This window comes from Tachypleus tridentatus, chromosome 10 (assembly GCF_004210375.1).
Source record: "Tachypleus tridentatus isolate NWPU-2018 chromosome 10, ASM421037v1, whole genome shotgun sequence".
NCBI classification, from domain to species: Eukaryota; Metazoa; Arthropoda; class Merostomata; order Xiphosura; family Limulidae; genus Tachypleus; species Tachypleus tridentatus.
In genome coordinates, this window is record NC_134834.1 from 110,149,332 (window position 1) to 110,162,000 (window position 12,669).

At 33.3% G+C, this 12,669-nt stretch overlaps 1 protein-coding gene across 2 annotated transcripts in view; it reads right to left on the bottom strand.

The window, feature by feature from the left end:
- LOC143230071 (uncharacterized) overlaps positions 1-12,669 on the bottom strand; it is a 50,960-nt gene that overhangs the window by 19,369 nt on the left and 18,922 nt on the right. For both annotated transcript variants that reach the window (XM_076463077.1, XM_076463076.1), the window contains 2 exons: positions 7,426-7,527; positions 549-810 (listed from right to left, as the gene is read on the bottom strand). In XM_076463077.1, the coding sequence (XP_076319192.1) occupies positions 791-810; positions 7,426-7,527 (122 nt within the window). In that variant the 3' untranslated portion in view covers positions 549-790. The remainder of the gene's footprint in view (positions 1-548; positions 811-7,425; positions 7,528-12,669) is intronic.

Genomic DNA, 12,669 nt, shown 5'->3' on the forward strand with positions numbered 1-12,669 from the left:
TGACAACCCTACAGATTCAACTATAGCATAGATATGTCAGGATGTTTCAATACTAGTTTTCAAAAACTGTTAATGTTACATCATTTAATAAATTACTTTTCATTTTGTAATGTTAATAAAGATTTAACACACACATTACGTAAAAACAAGGCTTACTTAACAATTAGAATGAATAACTTGAAATATGAAGAAGACTAAAAAAAATCACAAAAATTAATTTAAATGTAGATAAGCTATTATCAGAACATACTTACTGTATATAAAATATTATCAGAACATACTGTATATAAACTATTATCAGAACATACTGTAGATAAACTATTATCAGAACATACTGTAGATAAACTATCACCAGAACATACTTACTGTAGATAAACTATCATCAGAACATACTTACACTAGATAAACTATTATTAGAACATACTTACTGAAGATAAACTATCATCAGAACATACTTACTGTAGATAAACTATCATCAGAACATACTGTATATAAACTATCATCAGAACATACTTACTGTAGATAAACTATTATCGGAACATACTTACAACAACTGAAATTAACATTATCAGAAATCATGTCATATGAATTAATTTGTGAGACCAGGACCATCCAGAAAGAGATTTGTAGCAAGTCATGACGTTTTATAAGAAGCGAGAACAGACAAACGCGGAATCAGTAGCAAATTCCATCCATGTAAAGTAGGCAATAGTAAGCAACACAGTCAAGTATGGTCTCTGTCTGGAAATGAGGTCAATAGTGTGCGAGTTTATCAAGATAAGGCTTCCAGTTATATATCCTGTTCAGCATCTGAAAAATACACGTACCTATGTTATTCCATTCAAAAACGTAGGGTCATGTTGCTAGTCACAAAGCATCTTTGAATTTCTGTTTGATTCGATTGTTGAAAATGCTGCTTAAAACAATTATCATCTTAAGTAAGATTGATTATGGAAGTGATACAGAGAAGGATGGTGTTATTTGAAAGTTATAGCCTCAAGTCCATGCCTTTTATAATGACAATTACGCCATAGGGCTGTTGTCAGGTTTCACGACCAATAGGAAAAGCATAACCTAACGTGTGACGACATGGCCCATAACAAACGCGGGGAAGTTCTTAAAGCATTTTAATATAATGTAAAATACAAAATGGCTTTGAAAATATTTATATTGAACTAAATGCTGATAAACAAAAACTTAAACTCTGACAAATATATACATATGATACACACCTAAATATAAACAAAATGCTCCCCCAAAACACCTGTGAATATGTCAGATTTATTGATACACCTTAGATCTACCAAACAAAACATTAACTGTGCTGAACTTTTTTGTGTGTAAACAAACAAAAACTATCTGTCTAACAAATCTTTAAAACATATATAAGTTACTGGTATGAAACAATTATTATTTTAAATTCTTGTAATTAAATAATTTTACTATAATGATAAAAATAGAATATCCATTAAGTATCACGTTTTTAAAATATTTCTAAGCACTTGTAAGGCCTGGCATGGCCAAGCGCGTTAAGGCGTGCGACTCGTAATCGCGCCAAACATGCTCGCCCTCCCAGTCGTGGGGGCGTTATAATGTGACGGTCAATCCCACTATTCGTTGGCAAAAGAGTAGCTCAAGAATTGGCGGTGGGTGGTGATGACTAGCTGCCTTCCCTCTAGTCTTACACTGCTAAATTAGGGACGGCTTGCACAGATAGCCCTCGAGTAGCTTTGTGCGAAATTCCAAAAAAAAAAAAAAAAACTAAGCACTTGTAGAGAATTAAATGTAGACTCAGAAACGTTAGTCATCTTAATTTAGTGTTGTATATTGTTTTATTACGTAAAAAATATAAAAACATTCACCAAAGATGTCTTGGAACTTAAAGGATATTTTAAAAAGTTAATTTTTATATATCTTTTACATTTGTGTGTGTGTTTTAGCAGAGCAAAGTCATATCTGGGTGCGAGGGGAATAAAACGCCTGACTGTAGTATTGCAAATTTGAATAGTTATCGTGTGTGTGAAGCCGTGTAGATCTTGTGTGTTGGAGAATTGTGTCTCTGTTTCTTAACCAACACGAGTTTTCATTAGCATATCTACAATTACATGAACCATATAATCTATACACTTATAGTATTGATAACAATTTTACAGCAAATATTCATTTTTCTCAAGTCTCTAAGTTTTTTATCTTGGAACTATATATAGTTGTCACTTACACAGACGTGCTCTTTTATTCTTGTAGGCATAACAGACATATCAGAGGCGTAAGATGATGTTTTGGTGTATAAAATAATGGAAACATAATTAAAGTTATACCAATAAAACGGCCTGGTTTAATCATGCGGTTGTGTGTATTTGTTTTGTTCCTCCAACAATTCCTTTATAATACAAATGGTAGGAAAGGCAAGAGCAAATGAGTTGAAATCAAAATAAATAAATAAACACCGTATCGCTGTATCTGTTAACTAATGAGAAACCGTATCGCTGTATCTGTTAACTAATGTGAAACCGTATCGCTGTATCTGTTAACTAATGAGAAACTTTTCCAGTAATCTGTATTGACAAACCTATCCTAAAACATTTAATTTTTCCCAGTATTCCATATCTTAGTAAAATACTAATACAACACACTATATGTCTTTTAACGTGGTTGATTCAGCCAACAGCAATAAAAATTGTATTCACATGTCATTTTTATTGTATTCAAGTGTATAACAGTATGGAGTGTTAAAATATATATTTATGTCTCAATGTTTTAATCACAACTATATACACGATAGTTATTTTAAAATGGCGAAATACAAAATACAAGGACAGAAAGACATAAATGATTGACTGTCAAATCCCTTATTGTTCAGACCAAAAGAGTTTTCTCTTACTTCCAAAAAACAAATGTTACCCTGTACTTTGGAGCCATGGGTGAATTATAATAATGACAGTCACATCTCACTGATAGATAAAAATACGTATTCATGAGGATAGTGTTGACTAATAACTACCTTCTCTCTATTCTGTCACTTGAAAAATTGGAACAGCTAGAGCAAATAGCGCTTATGTAGATTTGTGCATTAACTAAGTGGTTAGTGCGCTCAACTTGCAATCTGACGGTCGCGGTTTCGAATCCTCGTCACACCCAAACATGTTCACTCTTCCAGTGTTGGGGGCGTTATAAAGTTACGGTCTATCCCACTATTTGTTGGTAAAAGAATAGCCCAAGAGTTGGCGGTGGGTGGTGATGACTAGTTGCCTTCCTTCTAGTTTTACACTGTTAAATTATTGACGGCTCGCGCAGATATCCCTCGTGTAGCTTTGTGAAGTTCAACAAACAGAGAAACGAAAATCTTTACTTTTATTGAGCATTCGAGTTGAGAACTACTTTAGTACAAACAACTAGTATTAATTTCAACTATAGAAATACCAACCTTAAATTTATTTTAAAATATGCCATTTTAAATGCATAAAGAAAGAAGTAACAAAATACTTGGCATTAATCGCTGTCGGAAGAATTGAAATTCTATGGTTATAAGTTTAGCCCTGTGTTCACAGGTGGAGTAGAGAGGTACTAGCCATGACCCCTCACAGAGTGCTAGTCGACATGATATTATGTATTAGTGTAAGAATTGTAAACTATTAAACTTACCCCACTTTGTGGTTTTAGTTACAGTTCAAGGTAAGGTAAATACATGTATCAGATATCTTATACGAGGGTGATGAAAGATGTTTTAAATTAAGCACAAACCTACACAATGGGCTATCTGTGCTCTGCCCACCACGGGTATCGAAACCCAGTTTTTAGCGTTGTAAGTCCGCTGAGCCATTGGGGGGGGGGCGAGTGATGAAAGAAAACTTAACTATAAATACCTTCGTAAATTTTCTGTTTTTTCATAACAAGCGTATACACTTTACCAAGAGCGTGTTACATTTCCCATAGATGTACAAAGTAAATTCATAATTGTGGTTAGTTCTCCTTCACCTATAAGGAGATCAGCCCAACACACAGAACCAGTACAATAAAATTAATGAAAAACTCAAGACATTTTGAGATCAACACAAAGATATTTAAAGTGTATGATCTTCGAAACTTTACAGCCATAGTTAAGACTAAGGTACTTTAATTTTAATTAAAACAACCACAGATATACACAATTTCAAGAAGGTAACTATTTTACTCTTTTTTTTTTATACATGCTTATACGTTAAGGCCATAAAATATGCGAATGACTTGCTCTACATTCAACATAAATTTTTACGACACCAATCGTTCTAATGGAACAATTCCAATAGAAAAAAAAGGTACATGTGATGATATATGTTTGTTTGTTTCTTTTTTGAATTTCGCACAAAGCTACTTGAGGGCTATCTGTGCAAGCCGTCCCTAATTTAGCAGTGTAAGACTAGAGGGAAGGCAGCTAGTCATCACCACCCACCGCCAATTCTTGAGCTACTCTTTTGCCAACGAATAGTGGGATTGACCGTCACATATAACGCCCCCATGACTGGGAGGGCGAGCATGTTTGGCGCGATTACGAGTCGCACGCCTTAAGGCGCTTGGCCATGCCGGGCCATGTGATGATATATAACAGTAAAATCATGTTTTAATAATCGCAAAGGACAGAATACAGTTAACCCATTGTATAGTTTTGTGCTTAACAACAAACAAATCAGTTTTCATGTATTCTCCAATAAATATTTTGATGAACGCAATATTTTACTCCTCCAGGATTTTTATTATTTTTAGCTTAACAATTCGGTTGTTCAACAACCGAACAAAACCGATAACAAAATCAAAAACAAATTAAAATTTATTTGTCTGTTGTTGTACGAGTTCAAAGCTACACAATAGGCTACCTTGGTTCTGTCCACAACAAGAATCGAACCTTTTGTTTTAGCACTGTACCTTCATAAACTTAATACTGACTCAGTAGAGGGCAAAGAAAAATAAAGTGAACCCATGCGTTTCACCTGAGAGACGTCTTGGAAGTGTGTTTTGTTTGTTTTCTTCATATCACCTTCGTTAATAAATCCACTTGACATCCATGTCTATGCTTCAACTTTTTGCTAATTATATGACATCAAGATCTCTACTCTTCATTGATTTAGCGACCTCTTGATACCCTGATCTCTATTTTTCATCGTCTTGCTAATTATTTAACAACCAGATCTCAATTATTCATCTTCTGGAAACTATTTGAAACTAAGATCTTTATTCCTTATCTTGTTGATAACTGTTTGGCACAAACATCTTTATTTTTCAACATTTTGCAAACCAGTTGACACTGAGATCACTTTTCCACATCTTCTTGATAACTGACTATTAACTAGCTGACAACTGACCAGCTTTCAGGCCGAGATAAAAGCATGAGATATAAAAAATAACAAGCTACCTTCCTCTGAGTGTATCAGGTAAGGGTCTCTGACTATTAACTAGCTGACAATTGACCAGCTTTCAGGCCGAGATGAAAGCATGAGATATAAAAAATAACAAGCTACCTTCCTCTGTGTGTATCAGGTAAGGGTCTCTGACTATTAACTAGCTGACAATTGACCAGCTTTCAGGCCGAGATGAAAGCATGAGATATAAAAAATAACAAGCTACCTTCCTCTGTGTGTATCAGGTAAGGGTCCCTGACTATTATATTGTAGAACGCAATTCACAAGTCACAAAGATTTGTTATGCAAGATGCTTTAAAATATTAACTTTGTTTTATAAATGTGTTGTGGTTATTATATATATAAAGTAACCTTTGCCCCTGTACAACAAGACTGGAGAGCTCTTATGATTCAATCTTTGTTTATAGGAATACATTTAAAACGCTTTAGTATTTCATGGCATTCAACAGTGTTAGTTACTTTTATTGTATTTAGAACATTTTCACTTTTAAATTTTGTTCGTTAAAGTCAATGATTTGGATTGACTTTTAAAGTGAATATTAACTTTTTTTCTATGAATAGTTGTAATTTGTTTATAAAATGTGTAACTTAACTAAAGTTTTAGAAAATATTTTTAATGTATTGTTGTAACTGAAATTGTTTTTGGGATTCAACTTTTGGGTGAACTTCAGTTGTCATAAATATTTTGAGGAGATATTTCAATTTTATATTTATTTTACTTATAGGGTGACATGATAAGAGGTTTGGAATAAAGATTTTCATCTTGTTTTCATCCATTCAACCCACATCACTAAATACCTACCTTATTTGTTGGTGTTCTGTATTGTTCATTTGTGCTTAAATAAGTAATTGTGTGTTGTTATTTCTATCTTTGTCAAGTCTTTCTCAATGATCCTGACTGTAGACCAAGAAGATCAACATAACTCCACAACCCAGACTCATATCAGTGATCTCAACTGATTGCTCTGTGTATCAAAAAACAACAAAAAACTTTCTGAATGAGAAATGCCACATTTGGAAAATTATAAGTGAAACTAAGACCAAAAATGTTTTAAAGTGTGCTAAGATAAGGATAAAATATAAAACAATAATTAGATCATTAAGTGATGCTGATGACTTGATTTTTGATGAAGAATAAGTAGTAACTGATCTTTAAGGTTTTTTCTTACTCTATTTCAGACGAGAAAAGTTTATCAATATTCCAGACTCTGAGCATTCTGTAGATAGGTCAATAGTGAAAGATGAGCTACTAATGGAGGCATTATAAAGTTACGGTCAATCCCATTATTCGTTGCTAAAAGATTAGCTCAAGAGAAGACGGTGGGTGATGATGACTAGCTGCCTTCCGACTTTTCTTACACTGTTAAATTAGCGACAACTAGCGCAAGTAGCACTCTTGTAGCTTTTCACGAAATTCAAAACAGACAAACAAGTAATGCACTGCATTTGAATTGTCGTAAATTGTGTTATTGTCGTCGGATGGAGTTTAGTTGGTGGGAAGACCTATGTGAAACAAAGGCTTCTTTTTGTCCTTAAATGATATGTATATTACATGTTTGATAAAAATGAAAATCCTCAAGTAAAATGTCAAAAGAACAATATTTCCTGACACCTTTATTGTAACATATTATATCATTGAGGGACTCTTTTGGAGTCTTTAGTACAAACAATGTCAAGCCCAATCCTCACAATAGTTATGAGTTATAAGACTGCAACTGTATACAGATAAACTGAAAGTTTCATCACAAACTGCGAGACATATGCTACAGTCTTCTCACAATGGTAATATTTATTTTCAACTGGTATCTAATAGCAGCTTTCACAAATACACTCATCGTAAAAGTTTGCAATAGTTCAGTGTAACCACAATAAATGTGGACGATTAGTAATAAAATATGCATTTTCCGAATGACAATAGTTATATATATATTCTCTTTAAATGATAAACAAAAGATAAAACTTCTAAATTCAGTTTAAAGAATACGTTAGGAATATCTGATCAGTGACGAGAAGTGATTAATTCATTTCTGACCTAAAACAGCTTCGTCAAAAGTTATTTCTTCTTCATTAGAAACAGTTGTTTTAGTTGGTTGTGTGAGGTACCTTTCAGGAAATACCATTACCACAAGAAAACCTATATAAAGAAAAAATAGGTAAAGATACACAACCGAACAACAAAACTATCTTTGTTTTTTGTCTGCATACGTTATAACTCAAAATATAATATTCATAAATGTACCATTATCCCTGTGACTTCATAATAAACAAAGGGAGGAAGTTGAATATTGACATAAAAATATGATATTATTATCTGATATTAATGACCTGCACCAAAACATAATATTTTTGTAATTTTCATATGTAATGTCGTAATTAATGTAAATAAAATTTTAATTCAAACATAATTTGAATAATAAACTAAACATTTATTACATTAGGCACTGAACCTAACACGACTTATCAATGTGATAACCTGAACTTCTGGTTATTACTTACGGTAAGCAATTTTTTTTTCGGTTCATCTAAGTGATAAAACTACAGATTTATGACGTAATTACCTCTAGCTACACAGATTTATTAACCAAAAGGTCAAGCCTAGGCTACGTTTAATGTGTCCAGAGTGTGGACCTACACTTTGAGTTGGTGATGGAAAAATCCAACTATGAAAGCTGTTAAAGAGTAGTACAAGCATTGGCGGCGACTGTTTTTTATCTAGTTGCCTTCACTCAAAATTACGAATAGCTGTGTATAGATAATTTTTCGCGAGACTATTTAGCACACAAATCAAATTATTTGGAAACAATTCGTATTTATAAATGAGAGCTGAAAAATAAACTTATTTATGACTCTTCCTCCCATTGGCTTAACGTTAACCCTGAGGGTTTATAACGTGTTAAGAAACTCGCGGTTTGCCTATTGTGTAGCTTTGTAATTAACAATCGCATATCTTCCCGCTACATTAAACTCTTAAGAGCTAGTAAGTTTTCAGTTCGACAAAGATTTAAGTATAGATCGGAACAAAGTTAATAAATAACACCGAGTTTGCTTTATCATTTGACACTTCATGTAAATTATGCTGTTGTAACATGTATCATGTTCTATTACTCAGCAGATTATTTTTGATGATTTGGTAAAAATGACACTAACTCCAGTCCTGCAATAATACACAAAAATAATATTTTTAAATGTAAAGTAAATTGCTACATGTCTGTTCAATCCTACACAATATTTCGTAAATAAAATTCTCAAGATAAACTCCACAGCTAATTATAAGCCTACTTTCACATACAAAGTTTCAATATAAATTGCAAGACGCGTCTATAACTTACTTTGAAACTTATTTGTATAGTTTCTGGGACAATCAGTATTGTAAATGAATAAATGTGATAACTTATTACTAACACTGAACTAAATGACTCACTGAATACTTCAAAAACTAGCACTGAATTTATATTTAAATTCTACACTGATATCTGCATGTTATATGGATCTCCATGATTATTAACTTTCAGGAAATTGCCAGATACTAGCATCATAATTCAAACGTTACAAATGTAGATTACGACATTGTACCCTTCCTGAAATGTGGAATTTGTTTGAAGAATTCTAATACACAAATAAACTATTATACTACACTTCCCATTCCCTAAGTCATTTTGATGTTTTTCTTTTGTGAGATATATAGTAACATCTAATTAACTACTTTTAGCTCTTTGGATGAGTCGATATAACCTTAGACGACATATCTGTTAGACTTATGATTAGTTAACGTACAGAATGCTTGTTATGTATTGAAGCAGCTTACTGACATGTTTCATGTACCTTTAGTCCATTATAGCTCATATTGTCAGTAGACAAACCTATCAGAGTATGAAGTATGGACTAATCCAGTCAGATTTAAGCTGCTTCTTTTTTTTTTTTGTTGGAATGTTCCACAACCAAACTGAATCTTCTCATCAGTATATCCTTTCCCTTACTGTGTTTTCGTAAAACTTCTCTCATTAAGTGGCATTTCCAATTGAACACATCACTTAATGCAGACCTTAACTTCTTCACATATTTCTGTGGACATTGTGTGGGATATTTCTCATAGGGGAACTCCATACATCACGCCAACAGGAAATTCCCACATGACCAACAGAACCTCTTGACATTTCTATTGTTCTGCATGCTATCGTAATATGCGGCAAGTGTTTAGCCCAATCACTTCTGGGTATGATAAACTTTGTACGCATATGCTTAATAGTTTTTATCTCTTTTGCTATGACTTGAGATAATAATGGAGATCGCGCACTTTCAGCTATGGACTCTCTTACTGTTTCAACTAATGGCGCAGCTATGGACCACTGTTTGAAGTGACTGATGACGATGGTTGTGTATTGATGGTCACTCTCTGTTTCCAAAAGTGGACTAACTGTATTCAGGCTTATTGTGTGCAGAGAAGCTTACTCTACTTGAAATGGTTATTTCTTTTAGATGCATGTACCATACAACAGTTACGCCATTGCAGTCAAAAGAACCACTTTCAAATGTTAGCACCAGTATGATTTAAATCTTGGTGTTCTCCATCCTTAAGTAAAGGCTGAAGAGTCTCATGCCACAAAATACTAGGACAACTGACTGAAACAAAAGTTTGATAACCGCAGCTTGGTAGTTGATAACAACAGAACAGCGCCTCTTTCTGCACTTGTAACTGCTTGTAGAGATGCACTTCAGGATTGGGATGGTTTCTCACATTACTTGTACCATTTGAAGTGAATCTCAGTTTGAATAAGATGTGGTATCCTTCAAGAAGCTAGTTACAAAACCAAAGTCCAATGTAAATGAAGGAGATTGAAAACTTCGTCCTTGGTCCCAGGATGAGACCAATCCTTTGGTTTTAGTTTTAAGCCTATCTTTTTGTATGTTGGAATAACATTTCAAGATTCTCAGCTGCAGACTGTATAACCAAACACTAATATTTCAACTACAGGCATTTCTCCATTGCAGCCTTTTCAGTGTAATTTCCATTAGGTTCTTAAAATAGCAGGAATTATGCACAGGCCGAGTGGCATGACAGGAAATTCACACAAGCCCTCCTTCATGCTAAATATAGTCTTAGTCTTGTCTCGTTTCCTTGTTCGACTTTCAATTATTCATCGCAAAGATTTAATGCAATGAATCATTCTACCTCTTTTTTAATGCATCAAGATGTTCACCTCTGTTTTTTACCTCAGCACTGGCTATAACTCAACTGGCCCAAAGAAACCTGTACAAAATTGCAAGTGTGTAATCCACGAGATGTTGCGTGATTGTTGTTTGGTCCAATCACCATCTGGTCTCATAGATACATGAAAACAATCAGCCAACAAGTCACTTATTTTCTTCAGTGTAGTAAGTCTATATTTTCTGTAACGTCCTCAACAAGCAATATGAGATGTATTGGTAATGCAGTGGATGCAACTCTTGTACTATTGCTAGCCTTGGTTACTTTCATTCTGCTCACTGTTTCAATTGGTTACAATTGTCTGTAATTACAGAACAATATTGGAAATTCTTCTCTTCTGTGACACATAACTGCTACTCTAATTCTACTTTTTTTCTCTTCTGTGACACATAACTGCTACTCAAATTCTACTTTTTTTCCCTTCTGTGACACATAACTGCTGCTCTAGTTCTACTTTCTTCTGAACAGGAAACAATTATTTTAGGCTTTATAGCTTCATTAAAGATAACTGATGCAGTAGTTTATTGTTCATAATAAACAACAGAATAGCAATTGTATCTTTCTCTCACATAGTCTGGTTTATCTGAAATTAGAAAAGGCTTTCATAGAATAACATTTCTCTGGTAAAACAGGTAAAACTGATTGATAAGCTCTTACGTTTGTCCATCAAAATTAGGTAATCGATGATTATCTTCATTCTCTACTGTATATTCTAAAGAAGAGATATCCTTTACAAAAGAGTTCAGGTAATTACTTAGCCTGTGGTGGATACAATAGTTCTCATAAGTATAACTGTAGTAGATACAATAGTTCTCATAAGTATAACTGTGGTGGATACAATAGTTCTCATAAGTATAACTGTGGTGGATACAATAGTTCTCATAAGTATAACTGTGGTGGATACAATAGTTCTCATAAGTATAACTGTGGTGGATACAATAGTTCTCATAAGTATAACTGTGGTGGATACAATAGTTCTCATAAGTATAACTGTGGTGGATACAATAGTTCTTATAAGTAAAACTGTAGTGGATATAATAGTTCTCATAAGTATAACTGTGGTGGATACAATAGTTCTCATAAGTATAACTGTGGTGGATACAATAGTTCTCATAAGTATAACTGTGATGGATACAATAGTTCTCATAAGTATAACTGTGGTGGATACAATAGTTCTCATAAGTATAACTGTGGTGGATACAATAGTTCTCATAAGTATAACTGTAGTGGATACAATAGTTCTCATAAGTATAACTGTGGTGGATACAATAGTTCTCATAAGTATAACTGTAGTGGATATAATAGTTCTTATAAGTATAATTGCTTTATAGACTTTCGGTAAACCTAGAGAACAATCGCTCTGTTAATTTTATTTTTAACTCTTTACAAGTTTATAAATCGTACACTCTGTAAAATTTTTGTTTCACCTATACTGAAGGAACAATTAAATCTGTTGGTGTTGACTACTAGTAACACATGTTATTCGTTGAAAGTAAGTTATTTTCAGTTATTTAATTTCAATATTTGCCAGAGGGCACATGAAGTAAAATTTCAAATAAATTTATAAACATAGTCCTACAATATCTAAAATATTTGTTAATGATCGAGATAGTTTTTGAAATATCTAGAAACAAGGCTATGTTATACATGAAAAAAATAGTGAAACATTAAGTTAACTTCAGTTTATTATGTGTTTGAGAGTCAGTGATGTATTCAAATCATTAATATTGCCACGCATATTCAGTTATTCAATTGATTAGCCATGGTTTGATAACCTAAGTTTACTTATAATTAATCTAAGTATCATAACGAGCACAGTTCTCTTGAAAGTGAAAACATTATCCATGAACTCATAGCAGCCTGAAGAATACATTAAAGAAGTACTAAATGATGTTGTGGAAAATAATTACCTTAACGTAGTGTTACAGCTCACAGACAATCCTGCTGCTTTAGAATAATTACCTTAGTGTAGTGTTACAGCTCACAGACAATCCTGCTGCTTTAGAATAATTACCTTAGTGTAGTGTCACAGCTCACAGACAATCCTGCTGCTTTAGAATAATTACCTTA